The sequence below is a fragment of the Apodemus sylvaticus genome, chromosome 6 (genome assembly GCF_947179515.1).
Source record: "Apodemus sylvaticus chromosome 6, mApoSyl1.1, whole genome shotgun sequence".
Lineage (NCBI taxonomy): Eukaryota > Metazoa > Chordata > Mammalia > Rodentia > Muridae > Apodemus > Apodemus sylvaticus.
This window is the reverse complement of record NC_067477.1, coordinates 9,344,713-9,364,437: the sequence shown is the minus strand read 5'-3', so window position 1 is coordinate 9,364,437 and position 19,725 is coordinate 9,344,713. Positions and strand designations below refer to the sequence as shown.

At 46.6% G+C, this 19,725-nt stretch overlaps 1 protein-coding gene and 1 gene segment (V, D, J or C); both read right to left on the bottom strand.

Moving 5' to 3' along the window:
- Positions 1-181: 181 nt before the first annotated feature.
- LOC127687802 (Ig gamma-1 chain C region secreted form-like) lies at positions 182-7,964 on the bottom strand. The segment is given in 5 exon segments: positions 182-598; positions 715-1,035; positions 1,152-1,196; positions 1,536-1,826; positions 7,859-7,964. Coding segments are annotated over 5 exon segments (1,086 nt in total).
- A 6,769-nt stretch (positions 7,965-14,733) lies between these two features.
- On the bottom strand, positions 14,734-15,165 carry LOC127686876 (HIG1 domain family member 1A, mitochondrial-like). The gene has a single exon (XM_052184863.1). The coding sequence runs from the start codon at positions 15,102-15,104 to the stop codon at positions 14,817-14,819; it is 288 nt and encodes a 95-aa protein (XP_052040823.1). The 5' UTR covers positions 15,105-15,165; the 3' UTR covers positions 14,734-14,816.
- Between the last annotated feature and the right edge of the window lie 4,560 nt (positions 15,166-19,725).

The following is a 19,725-nucleotide window of genomic DNA, read 5'->3' as shown; positions in this document are numbered from 1 at the left end:
TTCACCTTCCAGTGAGAGGTCAATTCTTTCCATGTCAGGCAAATTCAAAAGAGCTGGGTGTGGCAGTGCAGGCCTATGTTTTTTCCTTAGTCACATTTTAGGCTGAAAACCATGAAGCCCCGACAGCCCATTACCTAACTAGACTTTGTATCTCAGAAAGAACGAGGACATTATTGCAGGATCCTAGGCCATGCTGGATGCTTTATTTACATGAGGAAAGGGTGGAGGTAGGTGTCAGAGTCCCTCAGGACCAGAGTGCTCACAGGACACTGGGGTCATTTACCAGGAGATTGGGTGAGGCTCTTCTCAGTGTGGTGGTTGTGCAGGGCCTCATGTAACACAGAGCAGGTGAAGGTATCTCCCCTCTCCCAAATGTTCTTCTTCACATCGAGCTTGCTGTAGAGGAAGTAAGAACCATCCGTGTCCACAGTGGGCTCAGTGTTCTTGTAGTTCTCCTCTGGCTGCCCGTTCCTCTGCCACTCCACAGCAATGTCTTCAGGGAAGAAGCCCAATACCATGCAGGTCAGACTGACTACATTCTGTGTCATCTGCTCCCTGGGAGGTGGCATGGTGTACACCTGAGGAGCCCGTGGTCTGCCTGTGGGTACAGAGAGGGGTCAGCACAGAGGTCACTGACAGGGCAGTAGTCTGCTTATGTCAAGCTCTGCCTATGGTCTGTCATAGCCTCTACATCACACACACTGCAGCTCCCACCTTTGTCTTTGGAGATGGTTTTCTCGATGGGGGCAGGGAAAGCCTCACTGTTGACCTTGCATGTGAACTCCTTGCCACTGAGCCAGTCCTGGTGCTGGATTTGGAGTTGACTGACTGAGCGGAAAGTGCTGTTGAACTGGTCCTCCCGTTGTTGAGTCTGAGCCGTGTGCACTTCCATGTCATCTACAAACCAACTGAACTGGACCTCAGGATCATCCTGGCTAATGTCTACCACAACACATGTGACCTTAGGAGTCAGAGTGATGGTGAGCACATCCTTGGGATTTGGGGGGAAGAGGAATACAGATGATACTTCTGGAACTGTAGAAGAAGAAGAAGAAAGATGATGATAGGTCAATATCTGGGCCACTCTCCACCGTGGGCACCTAAGGGCACTTCTTGCATCTGGGGCCAGAGTGAAAGTCCTACTGACTTACCTGCACACTTGCAGGGCTTGCAACCACCTTTGGGGTCCCTGGGCACTGCAGAGAGAAATTTGTGTGTTATTGGGTTCTGGAGGTGAGAATGCCCAAGGATGGATGTAGGGAAAATTTGGCTTTGATGTGGGAACATCCCAGGCTGTTCATGGGTATGACTTTTGGCAAGCTTATACCTGTCTGTCTCTGTATGTCAGGACCCAGAATATTAATAAATGAGTGTAAAGGACATAGAAATCTCCAGAAGGTACACAAGGAAGTATATATAGTCTCCTGGGCTGAGGTCCATTTCCTGTTTATGGCTGCCCAGCCTGGTTGGGTTAGGTAGGCTAATGGCTTGAGCCTCATCTCTATTGAGTCCCTCCTCCCCTGGTGTCCTCTCACCAATGGTCTTGTCCACCTTGGTGCTGCTGGCCGGGTGGTCTACATTGCAGGTGACAGTCTGGCTGGGCCAGGTGCTGGAGGGTACAGTCACGGTACTGCTGAGAGTGTAGAGTCCAGACTGCAGGGCAGCTGGGTAGGTGTGCACACCGCTGGACAGGGCTCCAGAGTTCCAGGTCACAGTCACTGGCTCAGGGAAAAAGCCTTTGACCAGGCATCCCAGGGTCACCATGGAGTTGGTTGTGACAGTAGCTCCAGGAGCCAGGGGATAGACAGATGGGGGTGTTGGTTTGGCTACAAGAAAAAGTATATATGCCATCAGACAGGGCTAGACCAAAGCACCTAGAAGGCCTCTTTGGCACCCTCCCCAAGTCCCTGGCTCTCTGCATGGAGTGGGTGATATCCAGCAATCATGCCTGTGAACATCAGGATCACCAGGCCAGATCAGACCTGATGACCTGAGCCTTTGAGTCCAGTTCCATTCCTAATACACTTTCAGGAACGTGCCCCACCATCTTTCCAGCATGTGTATTTGTGTTCCCCGACCAGCTGTCTGATGGGGACATCTGTGTTCCACTGTGAAACTTCTTTCACCTTGGCCATATGACTGCACACAATCTGGACAACACTGAAGCACAGACTGAGGTCAGCATTTCCTGCAAACTGCTGTCCTTCTTGCCTTTGCCTGCCCAGCCATGTTGGCTCTTAGCATTTCCTAGCCTGCTTCTAGCTGCCTTGTCTTATTCATGGATGGCCCCTGTTTTTAGGTTCCCTGAACTCTTCATAGTCCAAGAGCTCTGGCCTTATCTTTGTTTTCCAGGTATTGTCATGTTTAGTTGGCTTTGAGCTAAGTTGCTTTAGCACTCTCTGTTTTTGGGTCAGGATTCACTTCCTGCCCATATACAACCCTCTGGGATTTTCCTCCAGGCCTATCTCCTATGAAATCGACCCAGGCTCCTAAACACGTGCTCTGACACAACTCTTTCTGTTGGTTTTCCTCAATTCTTTCTCCCAGCTCTTAAAGATCACACCCAGCACCTCACTTTCCAGGGACTCAGTATGGTCCTCTTTGGCTGGCCTGGCTGCTCAGTGCCTGCCACCTTCTTGCAGTGCCGGCTCACTAAGGAGAAATCAGTGAACTCAGCCTTGGCTTCTCTTTTCTTCCTCTGTTGTCTTCACAGTGCCCTGGGTTCTGGCTATGGATGACACATGTGTTATCAAACCAAGAAAATTGCCTTTCCCTTTTTAGAAGCACATGGTCTTGAGTTTGGACACCACCGCCATTTTTCTCATGCCTCTGGCCATCACCTCTGCTGGCTTATCCCTTCTGTCCCTCGGATCCTTATCTCCAGGGTCGTGCTAGTCTCTACTGCACCTGAACTCTGCCATCTCCTGCTCAGCCTGTGATTGTCACGCTCCCTTCCTTTTGTAGATTGACCCTGTATCCCATGTACTTCTGGGGGATAGATTTGATCTTCCTGCCTTGTGTTTCCACACTCTGTCTGGATCACAGCTAGAGCTCCGGATTAAAGAGCTGCAGCTGTTTATTTCTTTGGCAATGTCAGCCCCAGGATTTCCGAGTCCTTGTTCCTGCTCAGCCAAAGGCCCTTCCTGAGGCCCTCCCATCCCCTAGACTGTTTTCTCTTAGCCCTCAGCTATTCTTGGTGCCTGCATCAGCTCAGCATTTTGCAGTGTCTGAGGGTCCTTCAGCTCTGCCTATCTGTCCTGAGTAGAGTCCCTCAGTCAGCCCCTGCTAGAGGTGACCTCATTGGGTGTCTGTCTTTTCCCTTCCTACTAGGACTTGGGCTACCTACTGCCCATGCAGCCTTACAGGAGCCCTGATCTGTGTTGTCACTGGGCTTGCCTCCTGAACACTCCCTCCACTGGACACCTACTCTTTCCCAAGGTCCATCCCCTGTAGAGTTCCTACTATCTATGACCTCCTGGACTATGGGTCCTGCTCTCTCCCCCTGATCCCAGCTCTAGAAGCGTCCTTGCCCTGCTAGGCCCCCTTTGTCCTGCTGCCCTGGCTTCTTGAGCTCACAGAAGCGCATGCCTGTCCCTGCCCTCAGAGCAGACAGCTGGGTCAGCTGCAGCCTAGACCTCCTGGCTGTTTCCCCATCCAGCCCTCCAGCATGAAGCAAACATTACTTCTCCTTCTCCTCTCCCATTGGCTTTCTACCATTTTACCTCAGCAGTGTTCCTCACCATCCCTGGCCCTGGTTCCAGCAGAGTCATTCCTAAGTCCAGGTAATGGGCTCCGGGCTGTGACCTGGCCCTGCCTGGGGTCTCATTCAGCGGTCCCTACACAGTGCCACCTGCTTCCACTGTTCAACCAGAAGCTCTTCTACTCCATCTGCCCTGCTCCTCCCCTCCACCCTGACCTGCCTTAGTTCTGTTGTAGGTGCTCATATTGGTTTCCTAGTTCCTATTTCCATTCTGTGAGCCCCCTCTAACAGAACGCTCACTACCCTGGCTCTCCTACCACTGATCAGTCTGGTTACCCACACTCTTCCCTGCCTCAGCTGCCCTGCAGTTGATCATTCTGGAACCTTACACTCCCACTTGCCTCAGTATTCCGGCAGCTTGGTCTTGTAATACTCCATCTGCCACACTGCCCTTGCAGCAGCTCAGCCTGCCTCCCCACATCCCCATCTACCTCAGAAACTCTACAGCTGCTCAGGCTCATCCCTTTTATACCCATCAGCTTCAGCTCTAAGGCATTTTTTCAGCTAGGATACACACACTCCCACAGGTCTCCATTTTCCTGTTACAGCTAGGTCTAGAAACCTCCATTAATTTCTACATCTTCTCTTCTGAGTGTACTGTGCCTGGATCCCCACTCCTATGCAGACTAGAACCTACTCCCTGTGTCTGCTTAGCATGGTTCTGCAGGCCCAGTTATCCCAGCTACCCAGTAGCTGCTCTGGTTGGACCTCCACATACCTAATAGCTTCAGCTCTCCTGTAGCAGCTCAGCCTGACTCCTCACAGTTCCACCTTCCCTGATCCTCTGTAGCTGCTCAGCCTGTCTCCCACTGACCTGATAGCCCCAGATTCCCTGCAGCTGCGCAGCCTGGAGCAGGACCCTCCCCAGTGCCTCAGCTCTCCTATGGCTGCTTCCCAGGTACCCTTGACCCCCATCATCTCCTCCTCCCTGGTCTTTTTTCAGCTAGGATGCCCATACTCTCACTGTCCTCAGATTCCCTGTGACTTCTAAGCCTAAAATCCTGCACTACTCCCTCACTCAGCTCCCCTGTGCCTATCCAGCCTGGATCTCTACCTACCCAGTAGACCCTGCTCCCTGTGTGTTCTTAGCCTTGTTGTACCCCAGCTCCACCTACCCTGCTAAGCTTGAGCTGCTCAGCCTGGACCTCCACCTCTGCCCACCCCAGCTACCCTCCAGCTGCTCAGCCTGGATCCCCACACTTCCACCTGTCCTGGTTCCATTGTAGCTGCTCTCTTTGGATTAGCCCAGTTCCAACTGCCCTGCCACCCCTATAGCTACTGTGCCTGAATCCCCACAGTTCCACCTTTCCTGGCTTCCCTGTAGCTACTGTGCCTGAATCCCCACAGTTCTCCCTGTCCTGGCTCCCTTGTAGCTACTCTCCCTGGATTATGCCAGTTCAACCTAGCCTGGTTCCCCTGTAGCTACTCAGCTTGGATCCTCACACTTCCACCTGTCCTGGCTCCCCTAGAGCTACTGAGCCTGGATCCCCACACTTCCACCTGTTGTGGTTCCCTTGTAGCTGCTCTCCCGGATTCCCCCTTTTCCACCTGTCCTGGCTCCCCTAGAGTTACTGTGCCTGGATCCGCACACTTCCACCTCTCCTGGCCCCCTCTTAGGTACTGAGCCTGGATTCCCCCAGTTCCACCTGACCTGGCTCCCCTATAGTTACTGAACCTGGATCCCCACACTTCCATCTCTCCTGTCCCCCTGTTAGGTGCTGAGCCTGGATTCTCCCAGTTCCACCTGCCCTGGCTCCCCTAGAGCTACTGTGCTTGAATCCCCACAGTTCTCCCTGTCCTGGCTCCCTTGTAGCTGCTCTCCCTGGATGACTCCAGTTCAGCCTATCCTGGCTCCCCTGTAGCTACTCAGCTTGGATCCCCACACTTCCACCTGTCCTGGTTCCATTGTAGCTGCTCTCTTTGGATTAGCCCAGTTCCAACTGCCCTGCCACCCCTATAGCTACTGTGCCTGAATCCCCACAGTTCCACCTTTCCTGGCTTCTCTGTAGCTACTGTGCTTGAATCCCCACAGTTCTCCCTGTCCTGGCTCCCTTGTAGCTGCTCTCCCTGGATTAGGCCAGTTCAACCTAGCCTGGCTCCCCAGTAGCTACTCAGCTTGGATCCCCACACTTCCACCTGTCCTGGCTCCGCTATCGTTGTTCTGCCTGGATCTCCACACTTCTACCTGACCAGGCTCCCCTGTAGCTACTGTGCCTGGATCCCCACACTTCCACGAGTCCTGGCTCCCCAATAGCTGCTCTGTCTGTATCCCCACATTTCCATCTGTCCTGGCTCCCCTAGAGCTACTGTGCCTGGATCCCCACACTTCCACCTGTCCTGGCCCCCTGTTAGGTGCTTGTTAGGTGCTGAGCCTGGATTCCTTCAGTTCCACTTGTCCTGGCTCCCCTATAGCTACTGAACCTGGATCCACACACTTCCACCTCTCCTGGCTCCCCTAGAGCTACTGTGCCTGGATCCGCACATTTCCACCTCTCCTGGCCCCCTCTTAGGTACTGAGCCTGGATTTCCCCAGTTCCACCTGTCCTGGCTCCCCTGTAACTACTGAACCTGGATCCCCACACTTCCATCTCTCTTGGCCCCCTGTTAGGTGCTGAGCCTGGATTCTCCCAGTTCCACCTGCCCTGGCTACCCTAGAGCTACTGAGCCTGGATCCCCACACTTCCCCCTGTTGTGGTTTCCTTGTAGCTGCTCTTCCTGGATTCCCCCAGTTCCACCTGTCTTGGCTCCCTTATAGCTACTGAACCTGGATCCGAACACTTCCACCTCTCCTGGCCCCCTCTTAGGTCCTGAGCCCAGATTCCCCCCAGTTCCACCTGTCCTGGCTCCCCTATAGTTACTGAACCTGGATCCCCACACTTCCATCTCTCCGGGCCCCCTGTTAGGTGCTGAGCCTGGATTCTCCCAATTCCACCTGCCCTGGCTCCCCTAGAACTACTGAGCCTGGATCCCCACACTTCTACCTTTTGTGGTTCCCTTGTAGCTGCTCTCCCTGGATCCCCTAGTTCCACCTGTCTTGGCTCCCCTAGAGCTACTGAGCCTGGATTCCCACACTTCTACTTCTCCTGGCCCTCTGTTAGGTCCTGAGCCTGGATCCCCACACTCTTACAAGCCTTAACTCTCTTGCAGATTCTCAGTCTCCTGTCCTGAGCTCTAGAGTCCCCCTGACTCTCCAGAATCCCCCACCTACCCTGAGTTCCCTCAGAACAGCTTAGGGTTCCCTCTAGCTTTCTTTTCTTTCTTCAGTCAGGTTTCCTCCATTCCCTTAGTTCCTCTTATCCCAGTGCTGAGATTGATCCTGGAATCTAGAGGGACTACTTTCTCTTTTCCCTGCTGACTTGAAGGCTTTCCTAGACCTGCTCCTGGATGCTCCCTCCCTCCTCCCTGCCCTGGTCACTTACCACAGGGCTCAGCTGCCTTGGTTTTATCAACCTGTAGTCCAGGCCAAACTCATTCCTCAGGTTCCTTCATATATTCCATCATCTCCTTGGGCTCAGGACGTTGTCTGTGGGGCTGTCCAGTTCTAGATGACTGTGTTTGTCACTGACACACTCCCAGAGTCTGCCTGGTGGACAGCAGGCTGCAGGCAATCACCTTATCGGTTCAACACAGAGGCTTCCTCTGCCTGGGCTGGTCTGTCAGCCCCTTCCCTATCTCCTGTGATAGGATGCTGAAAGATCTGGAAGGGCCACAGATGCCTGCAGTCTGTGACTTGTTCTCCTCGTGCTGTTCCTTTCCCTGATGACCCCAGTGGCATGTGGAAGCTATGAAAGCAGCTGTCTCTCTTCCTGTTTTGGTCCTGCCCTTCTCTTGTCTTTCCCAGAGTCACAGCCTTTGTCCCATCAAGGTGAATGTCACCCTCTTTCCACCCTGTGATTGACTAAGAACAGGATTGACAGTGGGTGGCATAAAGCATTTCCTGAGGTTCCCCTTTATTCTGGGGGTTTCTGTGTCAGGGGGTGAGGGGGAGTCCAAACCTGACTGATTTTACTTTATGTGGATGTGTGGGGGGAGGGTGAGGCGGTACCCATGAGACTTAGAGGACAAGGTAGGAAGCTGTGCTCCTATTTCTCTCTGCACCTGGGCCTTCGGGGGTCCCTGGGCTGGCTAAGGCTGAGTGATTATGCCCACTCTTTCCTGACCACCTCATTGGAGAGGTTTCATAGGAACTGGGCCTCTTGTTCATGTCGGATCTAAGTTCAGCTTTGGAGGCACAGCCTTCTGTGCCTGTCTCCAGTTAGTGCTATCTCAAGAAAACCCAGATTTGACTGAGGCACAGAGGCTGAGTTCTGTGACAGAGTATGGGAGTCTAACCTGAATGCACTGTAGAAGTGACTCCAGGCAATGACTGAGTTTCCAAGCAGAGGAAAATTTATCTACAGACAGAAGCATGCTGAGACTCAGGAGAAAGCCTTGGATAAATTAAGAAGGGGCTGGGTCCCAAAGGTCCCTAATAGAGGCACTGTCATGGCAACCTGATGGTTTACAGTTGTGTAATCAGTAATTCCAGTTCTGGTCCCGAGGGCTCAACTCATGAGGATATAGAACAAGGACATCAAACTTGCTGTATCAGTGCTATGAAGAGGGCAGCAGATCCTACACAGTAGAGGAAGGAGTGCATTTAAGGTCTTTCCAGGAGGTGTTAGTTACACATAGTGTGTATGGGAGGCCACAGCACCTTAGGCATAGAAGGATGGGCACAGATTCTGAGATAGCATGAGAATGGCCAGCTTCTCCAATAATCGGTGTCCACCCATCCCAAAGGACTAGGACTGCTGGGAGGAGAAGATATTTCTCTGGGCTTAGAAACAGTGATCTTAGAAACAGCATGAGAAGAGAAGGAAAAAGGTGTTGTGAAGGGTAAGAGAAAGACATGGGGAGATAGGAGGATATGAGGGTCTCATTGGAAAGATTGCTATGTTGAGCACAAGGAAAAGAGTGCCAGTCAGGGAGGTTAGGTCTGGGTCAGGGCCACCAATGCAGAGAAATTGCAGCATACGATGCTGGGATGAATCTCTGTAAGCAGAAGACCCAAGTTATGAGGTTCAAGGCTGAGACCCAGAACACAGATTTTGGAACTTGGCCTGGCTAGGGAGGAACAAAGCCTGAGGAGGAGGCTCCTCTAGGAAAATCTCAGGGTAGGATGTGTGTCAATACACATGAGTGTAGGGTGCTGCCTGTATCAGGGCCAACTTGAGAAGATACAGCCTTCAGCCCAACACAGGTACTGGGCCTTCGAGACTGTTGCGAGCTCAGGGGACCTTAGAACAAGAATCATCATGGGTGTAATGGATCAATAGGTGAGAATGGGACAAGGTACCTGAGTAGTAGCAAGATCCAAGGGTTGGCACAGCTGAGGAAGTGGTTGGAGGCCCCTGAGTTTCTCTGGTAGTGGTTGGTCATTGAATATTAAGATAGATCTTCTCTGTAACCATGAAGCTCTGCAGGAAAAGGCATCAGAGTGGTGGTAGAGAGCTTCCCTGGAACACTGGTCTATCAGCATTCTGGAAGTGGAGTATGAATGGAGATGCGTTCAGAGAGCCACAGGCCTGCCATAGTCCGATGAGTCATTGGTTAAATGCATTAAGATTAGGTAGGTGGACCAATAGTCAGTCAGGTTTGCATGTGATGCTCACGGACCCAGTTCTGGACCTTGCTTCATAGTTGTAGAAGTCTAGGGCCCTGGGAGGTTTGAGGATTATCTTTACAAGTGCCGGGGTCTGGCAGTGTGATCACAGACACACTCTGTCTCTTGCAGCAAGTGTCATGGCACCATCCATCTTATAATTATCCTGTGTATGGGGACACATCTGGCTCTGCAGTGACTCTTGGTTGCCTCATCAGTGATCACGGCCTAGAAATCTGGAGCCACATCCTATGACCTTTCATGTGACTTATCTTCTGGGCTCTATTCCTTCAGTAGCTCATTGATTATGGCCACCACTACCTAGCCTGTGTGTATCTCTGCAAAGAGGGTCAGCAGTTTAAGTCTGTGTAAAGTGAGAAGGAATTGCAGTTTAACATGACTCAGTAGACTGTGTTGGTTTTAACTTCTAGTGTTTGACACTGGGAATTTTATGTTGGGCACAGTCAAGTACAACATCATTTGGAAAAATGATTGCTGATGATAATTAACTCAACCCCTTACGTACCATAAACATAAGGTACAACTATTGAGATGGATTTAAATCTTTTCAAAAATATAAACGCCACCTTGTGTGTAATGATAGGCTCTGCTTATTAACTCTATTCATGAGATAACTTCAGGGGTGTAGGGTGGGGATCTGATGTGGTCTCAGTCATACAGTTAGTGCAGATTTCACCAGGGTATTTACTATCTCAATTCTCAGCCTTCTTGGAGGGAAACAAGTTGTACAATCTCTCCCTTGTTAGAGTCAACTCTGTGTTTAACATTCCTAGATTCCCCAGTGATTGTCTGTGAGCACATGAACCTCTCTGTCTCCTATACTGGCCCATCCAGAGTGTTACCTGCAACAGAGTCCACCCAGCAAGCAGAACAATGTGGACAGGAACATTAGGGAGAGTATGGTGAGGGAAAATAAAGGTTCCCTGGAAGTGATGCCTGGGCCATCTAAACAGCCAGGTACGAGTCCTAAGCCAAGAGAAGGATTAATGTCTGTCTCTCCTGGGGACCTCTGCTCATGCCCCTCCTGTTGAAGGAGCAATTTTCTGGGACAAATGCTCATGTTGAGTAACATGGACACAGAGAGATGGACTGTATGTCTTGACCTACCCAGAATCATATCCAGGTAGGGTCTAATCTGATATTCTGGTGATGCCTCTGTTTAGTTAGGCTGATTGGTGGAGCCTAATGACTTTTAATGGATGGAGCTGTCATTGATGATTTTGTTGGTGTTTTTCTAGGGGACTGGAAAGCTGACAATGAAGACTGGAAGAGCCCCAGTGACTACTTCTAAACAGGTTCACAACCTCCATTTCTTATCAATGATTCGTCCACTGTCTCTGGTGTTTGTTGGGCTGAAAGGGTGATTGAACAGTTTAAAAAACCTTATTAAACTACGTTTAGAAAAATCTAAGCTTACATGTGGCCCGTCTTAGTTCGGGCTTTACTGCTGTGAACAGACACTATGACCAAGGCAATTCTTATAAAGACAACATTTCATAGGGGCTGGCTTACAGGCTCAGAGTTTAGTCCATTATCATCAAGGTGGGAGCATGGCAGCATCCAGGTAGGCGTGGTTCAGCCAGAGCTGAGAGTTCTATATCCTCATTTGAAGGCTGCTAGCAGAATGCTGACTTCCAGGTAGCTAGGGTAATAGTCTTTTTTATTTCTCTCTCTCTTTTAAATTAGATATTTTCTTTATTTTCATTTCAAATATTATCTCCTTTACTCACTTCCCCTCTAAAAACGCCTATCCCAACACCCCTCCTCCTGCTCCCTAACCCACTCACTCCCACCTCCCTGTCCTGGCATTCCCCTACACTGGGGCCACAAGCCTTCACAGGACCAAGGGCCTCTCCTCTCATTGATGTCTGACAAGGCTATTCACAGCTACATATGCACTGAGAGTCATGGGTCCCTCCATGTGTACTCTTTGGTTGGTGGTTTAGCCCCTGAGAGCTCTGGGGATGGGGTGTCTATTGTTTTTCCTCCTATGGGGCTACAAACCCCTTGAGGTCCTTGGGTCCTTTCTCTAGCTCCTGCATTGGGGATCCTGTGCTCAGTCCAAAGGTTCGCTGAGAGCATCCCACGCTGTATGTTTTCAGGCACTGGCAGAGCCTCTCAGGAGACAGCTATGCCAGGAGCCTGTCAGCAAGCACTTGTTGGCATTCACAATAGTGTCTGTGTTTGGTAACTGTATATGAGATGAATTCTATGGTGGGGCCATGTCTGGATGGCCTTTCCATCAGTCTCTGCTTCACAGTTTGTCTTGGATCTCCTTTCATGGGTATTTTGTTCCCCCTGTGAAGAAGAGCTAGCATTTCTATACTTTGGTCTTCCTTCTTCTTGAGCTTGATGTGGTCTGTGAATTTTATTTTGGGTATTCAGAGCTTTTAGGCTATTATCCACTTATCAGTGAGTGCATACCATGTGTGTTCTTTTGTGATTGGGTTACCTCACTCAGGATGATATTTTCTACCTCCATCCATTTGCCTAAGAATTTCATGAATTTATTGTTCTTAATAGCTGAGTAGTACTTCATTGTGCAAATGTACTACATTTTCTGTATCCATTCCTCTGTGGATGGACATCTGCGTTCTTTCCAGCTTCTGGCTATTAGAAATAAGGCAGCTATGAACATAGTGGATCATGTGTCCTTATTACATGTTGGAGCACCTTCTGGGTATATGCCCAGGAGTGGTATAGCTTGGTCCTAAGGGAGTATTATGTCCAATTTTCTGAGGAACCAGCAAACTGATTTTGAGAGTGCTTTTACCATCTTGCAATCCCATCAGCAATGGAGGAGTGTTCCTCTTTCTCCCCATGCTCTCCAGTATCTGTTGTTCCCTGAGTTTTAGATCTTAGCCATTCTGCGTGGTGTAGATGGAATCTCAGGGTTGTTATGATTTGCACTTCCCTGATAATTAAGGATGTTGAACATTTCTTTAGGTGTTTCTCAGCCATCCACTATTCTCCAGTTGAGAATTCTTTTTCAGCTCTGTACCACATTTTTTTTTTAAAAATTATTTATTGGATATCATCTTCTTTTACATTTCCAATGGCAAATCTTTGCTGATTTCCTCCCTCCCCAAAGGCCCCCAACCCCTCCTCCCACCCGAACCTCTCCTACATCCCCCTTTGATTTCCCTATGTTGCGCCTTTACCTGGCCATGAACCACTCCTCCCACTGATGCCCAACAAGGCATTCCTCTGCCACATTTTTGGCTGGAACCATGTGTACCCCTTGGTTGATAGTTTAGTCCCTGGGATGCCTGGGGCATCTGGGTGGTTGAGATCTTTGCTCTTCCCATGGGGCTGTAAACCCCTTCAGCTCCTCCAGACCACTGTACCTCATTTTTTTTAATGTTCAGACTTATTTTAATAACATTACATATGATATCTTGTCTCTATGGAATGTAAGTCTGGGTTGGACAGGGATTTTACAGTGCACTTGACATTCTGTATACCCAAGTTTGTGTGTAATGTCTTGAAACACCAGGCCACCCACTGTTTACCTCATTTGGTACTTTAATAGACATGATTCTTACCAAGTAGCCACACGGCCTGCATCAGACCGTGTGTTTCCTTTGTCCTTGTATTACATCACAGTACCTACTTCTGCAGGGACTCAACTCAGTGTACAGCACTTGTTTGGCCTTTGTGTGACCCTGCATTTAATGCCCAGCACCACAAAAAAAGAAACAAAATACCTCTATTTTAAGACGTTTAAGAATTAGCCTATTACCAAGCAGCAAAAATATAACTTTGCAATTATAAAAGAGCTAAACCAGAACCCACAATTAGTTTATAAGTGTGATTCTAATAAATACTGCTTCTCTGCAGTTCTTAGCAGCTTTCCAGGTTGTTGTACACACACACACACACACACACACCTCTCCCTCCTGAATTATAGGGGCTTTAAGTTAATTATATTTCATGGACTCTTTGGAAAGTGTTTTCAGAAGCCAGCAAACATTAAAACTCAAAGTTCTGAAGTCAACCCACAGGCAGACAAAATAAATGAACCAGGACAAACAGGATTCTTCGCTGACACCCTCCCAGAGCATGGCAGCACGGCAGCACGGCCTACTCTCCACTGGCAGCTGCCCTTCTTCTTTTTTTTTAAATTTTATTTTATTCGATATATTTTTTATTTACATTTCAAATGATTTCCCCTTTCCTAGCCTCCCCACTCCATGAAAGTCCCGTAAGCCCCCTTCTCTCCCCCTGTCCTCCCACCCACCCTTTCCCACTTCCTCGTTCTGGTTTTGCTGAATACTGCTTCACTGAGTCTTTCCAGAACAAGGGGCCACTCCTCCTTTCTTCTTGTACCTCATTTGATGTGTTTATTATGTTTTGGGTATTCCAGGTTTCTAGGTTAATATCCACTTATTAGTGAGTGCATACCATGATTTACCTTTTGAGTCTGGGTTACCTCACTTAGTATGATGTTCTCTAGCTCCATCCATTTGCCTAAGAATTTCATGAATTCATTGTTTCTAATGGCTGAATAGTACTCCATTGTGTAGATATACCACATTTTTTGCATCCACTCTTCTGTTCAGGGATACCTGGGTTCTTTCCAACTTCTGGCAATTATAAATAGGGCTGCTATGAACATAGTAGAGCATGTATCCTTATTACATGGTGGGGAATCCTCTGGGTATATGCCCAAGAGTGGTATAGCAGGATCTTCTAGAAGTGAGGTGCCCAGTTTTCTGAGGAACCGCCAGACTGATTTCCAGAGTGGTTGTACCAATTTGCAACCCCACCAGCAGTGGAGGAGTGTTCCTCTTTCTCCACACCCTCTCCAACACCTGCTGTCTCCTGAATTTTTAATCTTAGCCATTCTGACTGGTGTAAGGTGAAATCTCAGGGTTGTTTTGATTTACATTTCCCTAATGACTAATGAAGTTGAGCATTTTTTAAGATGCTTCTCCGCCATCCGAAGTTCTTCAGGTGAGAATTCTTTGTTTAACTCTGTACCCCATTTTTTAATAGGGTTGTTTGGTTTTCTGGAGTCTAACTTCTTGAGTTCTTTATATATATTGGATATTAGCCCTCTATCTGATGTAGGATTGGTGAAGATCTTTTCCAGCAGCTGCCCTTCTTATAAAAACTTTCATCATAAAGGTGTAAGGCAAGCACATGACCAACTACTTTCAGGTGACAGATTTCTTCTGTGTTACCTTGACCCCCCTGAGTGACCAAGTTAGTGGATCAGTCACTAACAATTCGGTAACCAGGCAAATCAAACTGGCAAGAAAGTAAACCAATATTCAATACTGTATTTTGTCGAAACCCACATGTTATTTATTGCAGACACAAACACATAACCTCAATATGAGACGTCTAACTAAAGCAGGCACTTCCCAGACCAAGGCAGCAGCTCTTCTAAGGCTTAGGCTTAGGTTTGGCCCAGAATTCCTGATACATGCAATAGCCCATACCAAGAGTCATGGCTCCCACCACAAAGCCCGGGGCGGCTACCCGCATGTGGATCAAGTGAATGGACATGTTCGTGTTTCCCCTGCTCTTCAGCTTGTATAATCCATATGCCACAATTGCTGCAAAGCCCGCCATCCCAATGGAGACAAACAGTGTCTCCTTAGCTTTCCAGATAAACTTAGACCCCTGACCTTCATCATATGAAGAGAGAGAAAGGTCTGTGTTGGATGACATTGTGGTTTCTTAAAGAGTCTTCCTAGACACGGCGTCCCTTACTGTCCTGCTGGCTTCTGGCTGCCACTAGCTATAGCAATTAGACAACATCAGGAGGTCAAGGGGATACAAATTGGAAAGGAAGAAGTCAAATTATCACTATTTGCAGATGACATGATAGTCTACTTAAGTGACCCAAAAACCTCCACCAGAGAACTCCTACAGCTGATAAACAACTTCAGCAAAGTGGCTGGTTATAAAATCAACTCAAGCAAATCAGTTGCCTTCCTATACTCAGAGGATAAGCAGGCTGAGAAAGAAGTTAGGTAAATGACACCCTTCAAAATAGCCACAAATAATATAAATTATCTTGGTATGACTGTAACCAAACAAGTGAAAGATCTATATGACAAGAACTTCAGGTCTCTGAAGAAGGAAATTGAAGATCTCAGAAAATGGAAAAATCTGCCATGCTCGTGGATTGGCAGGATTAATATAGTTAAAATGGCCATCTTGCCAAAAGCAATCTACAGATTCAATGCAATCCCCATCAAAATCCCAACTCAGTTCTTCACAGAGTTAGAAAAAGCAATTCTCAAATTCATCTGGAATAACAAGAAACCCAGGATAGCTAAAACTATTCTCAACAACAAAAGAAATTCTGGGGGAATCAGTATCCCTGACTTCAAGCAATACTACAGAGCAATAGTGTTAAAAACTGCATGGTATTGGCACAGTGACAGACAAGTGGACCAATGGAATAGAATTGAAGATCCAGAAATGAATCCACACACCTATGGTCACTTGATCTTCGACAAAGGAGCCAAAAACATCCAGTGGAAAAAAGATAGCCTTTTCAACAAATGGTGCTGGATCAATTGGAGGTCAGCACGCAGAAGAATGCGAATTGATCCATTCTTATCTCCATGTACTAAACTTCACTCCAAGTGGATCAAGGACCTCCATGTAAAACCAGACACACTGAAAGTAATAGAAAAGAAATTGGGGAAGACCCTTGAGGACATGGGCACAGGGGAAAAGTTCCTGAACAGATCACCAATAGCTTATGCTTTAAGATCAAGAATTGACAAATGGGACCTCATAACATTACAAAGTTTCTGTAAGGAAAAGGACACTGTTAAAAGGACAAAATAGCAACCATCAAATTGGGAAAGGATATTCACCAACCTTACATCTGATAGAGAGCTAATATCCAATATATATAAAGAACTCAAGAAGTTAGACCCCAGGGAACCAAATAACCCTATTAAAAAATGGGGTACGAATCTAAACAAAGAATTTTCACCTGAAGAAATTCAGATGGCCGAGAGGCACCTTAAGAAGTGCTCAACATCATTAGTCATTAGGGAAATGCAGATCAAAACAACCCTGAGATTTCACCTTACACCAGTCAGAATGGCTAAGATCAAAAACTCAGGAGACAGCAGGTGTTGGTGAGGATGTGGAGAAAGAGGAACACTCCTCCACTGCTGGTGGGGCTGTAAGATGGTACAACCATTGTGGAAATCAGTCTGGAGGTTCCTCAGAAAACTGGACATGACACTTCCGGAGGACCCTGCTATACCTCTCCTGGGCATATACCCAAAGGATTCCGCGGCATGCAATAAAGACACATGCTCCATTATGTTCATAGCAGCCTTATTTATAATAGTCAGAAGCTGGAAAGAACCCAGATGCCCCTCAAAGGAGGAATTGATACATAAAATGTGGTATATTTACACAATGGAATACTACTCAGCAATTAGAAACAATGAATTCACAAAATTTTTAGGCAAATGGTTTGATCTGGAAAATATCATCCTAAGTGAGGTAACCCAATCACAAAAGAATACACATGGAATGCAGTCTCTGATAAGTGGATATTAATTATCCCAGAAGCCCCGAATACCCAAGGCACAAATTGCATAACAAATAACTCCCATGAAGAAGTATGGAGAGGCTCCTGATCCTGGAAAGGATTGATCTAGCATGGGAAGGGAATATAAGGACAGAGAAAAAGGAGGGAGGTGATTGGAGAAGGGATGGAGAGAAGAAGGTTTATGGGACATATGGGGAGCGGGGATCCAGGAAAGTTGAAATCATTTGGAATGTAAACAAAGAATATAGAAAATAAAAATATTAAAAAAAAGAAACTGATAGGGCAATGTCTAAAATGTTGGAATCCTTGAGAAGAGTGGAGAATAAAGACTTGTATCTAAGGCAGAAGATTTAAATTTTTTTATATAGAGAACTATGTTTTTCCACCTAAATCCTTCATCTGACTGTATGAAGCTCATCATGTGGTGCGGTGTTTCTTATTTACTCAAAGTTCACATATCTTAATGACATTTAGATTCTATCTTCATATTAAATATAATTTTAAAAATTAGCTTTGGATTTAAGATGTTTGATGTATAAATTAATCATCATATATAGAATAAATGTCTGAAGAAAAACTCAAAAAAAAAAAAAGAAACATGCACAAATCTTAATCTTCCGAATTCTGGCATATGAGTCACATCCATCTGCCAAACATGCAAAGGGTGCAAGCCTCGTGGATTAACACCCAAAGAGGCTTGAGGAAGTAAAGGGGCACAGGAGGTACAACTTTTTACTGTATCCCTGGCTTCTGCCCTAGTGATCTTAAATTTAGCTATTAACATCTTTGAATTTACATGAAAATTGGAATGAAACTTTTGAGCACAATCAAAAGGGGTGGAATTAAAAAACACAAAAATAGAGCGAGTGACTCTATCTGCCAAATCATTACCTTCAGCCAGTGGTCCTGGCAATCCAGTATGTGCTCTAATATGTTGTACAAAAATGGATGATCTCTTTGCCAAATCATGGCTTGTAATTGAACCAATAAATCCCCAATAGTACTTTTCAAATTTATTTTTTCAGTAATCTCCAAATGTTTTAATATATTGAGAACATATAAAGAATCAGAAATCAAATTGAAGGAACCAAGAAACCGTTCAAAGACACACATTACTATTTGCAGCTCAATTACCTGTGGCAATGCAGGTGGGAATGAAATAACTACTGCTGGCGAGCCAGAAAGAACATGAGCTCCCACTCCTGTCTTTGAGCCATCAGTATATATTACAGGGCTACCTTTCAAAGGCACAGTAGATGTCCTTTTTGGAAATATTATGGGATGTTCTTTAACCAATTGTAACAATGGATCCTTGGGATAATGATTATCAATAGTGCCACCAAACATACAGTACACTATAGGCCAGTCATCAACTTGACTGTAAGTACTTCGAATTGTTGAGAGGAATAGGGAATAATTAGACTTCAGGCTCTGATCCAAAATACTGCAAACATTGTTGAATTCCCATTAACGCTAACAGAGCAACAGCGGTAGGATAATGAGACAACATTTTAGCTGGAGAAATTCTAGGATGTACCCACAACAAGGGAACATGTTGCCATAGCACTGCTGTAGGTTGTACTTCAGTGGGTAAGATACATAACAAAATAGGGGAATTCACTTCTCGCCTGGCAAGAGCAGCCTGCTCAATATGTGATTCCACAAGACTCAAAGCCTTTTTAGCATTCTTTGTTAAAGAACGATGAGAAGTCAAATCTGGGTCTCCTGGCAAAATATCATACAGGGGTTGTAATTCTTTATTTGTTAATTTTAGATAGGGACGAACCCACTGTATATCTCCTAATAATTTCTGGAAATCATTTAAGGTATGCAAATGATCTGTTCTTAAACTAATCTTTTGAGGTTGCACCATATCAGGATATACTTTGGCTCCCAAATAATTAACTACCTGATCCTTTTGAACCTTTTCAGGTGCCATATATAAATTTCTTTTCTTAAGATCCTGTATCATCACTTGATAAGTTTCCTTCAACATCTCTTCAGAAGGCCCAGATAACAGAATATCATCCATATAGTGCAAACATGTAAGCTTAGGAAAGTGCTGCCTCACATTTTCTAAAGATTTACTAACATATAATTGACATATGGTGGGACTATTTGCCATTCCTTGAGGTAAAACCACCCATTCATAACATAAATCTGGAGATGCATGATTTATTGAGAGAACTGTAAAAGCAAACCTTTGCGTATCTTTCTCATAGAGTGGAATAGAAAAAAAATCTTTGATATCAGTAACTATCAAAGGCCACTGCTTTGGCAAAGTGGATGGAAGAGGCAGACCTCTTTGCACTGGGCCCATGGGCATCATTTGCTTATTAATTGCTCGTAAATCATGTAAGAGCCTCCATTTTCCTGACTTCTTCTTAATAACAAAAATTGGGGTATTCCAAGGAGAGGTAGAAGCTTGAATATGGCCCATGCTCAATTGTTCCTGCACTAACTCGTGGACGGCCCATATTTTTTCTGAGGGTAAAGGCCACTGAGGAACCCATACTGGATCCTCAGACTTCCATGTAATGGGGAGAGCCTTCCCAGTGGCCCCTAGGAAAAAACCCAATCCCTTTCTCATGGGTTCTTTAGATGTTACAGGGATCGGGGAGGTGCGAATATTTTCCCAACCCTTGTTCAGATCTATGTCCCATCTTCTGCATCATTTGTTGTGATTGTAAGCTATACACCCCTCCCATTGGAGAGTACATATTCCATTTCATTCAAGAGGTCTCTTCCCCACAGGGAAATAGG

Coding starts and splice junctions, on each gene's coding strand:
- LOC127686876 (XM_052184863.1), bottom strand. CDS start 15,104: ATGTCATCCAACACAGACCTTTCTCTCTCTTCATATGATGAAGGTCAG.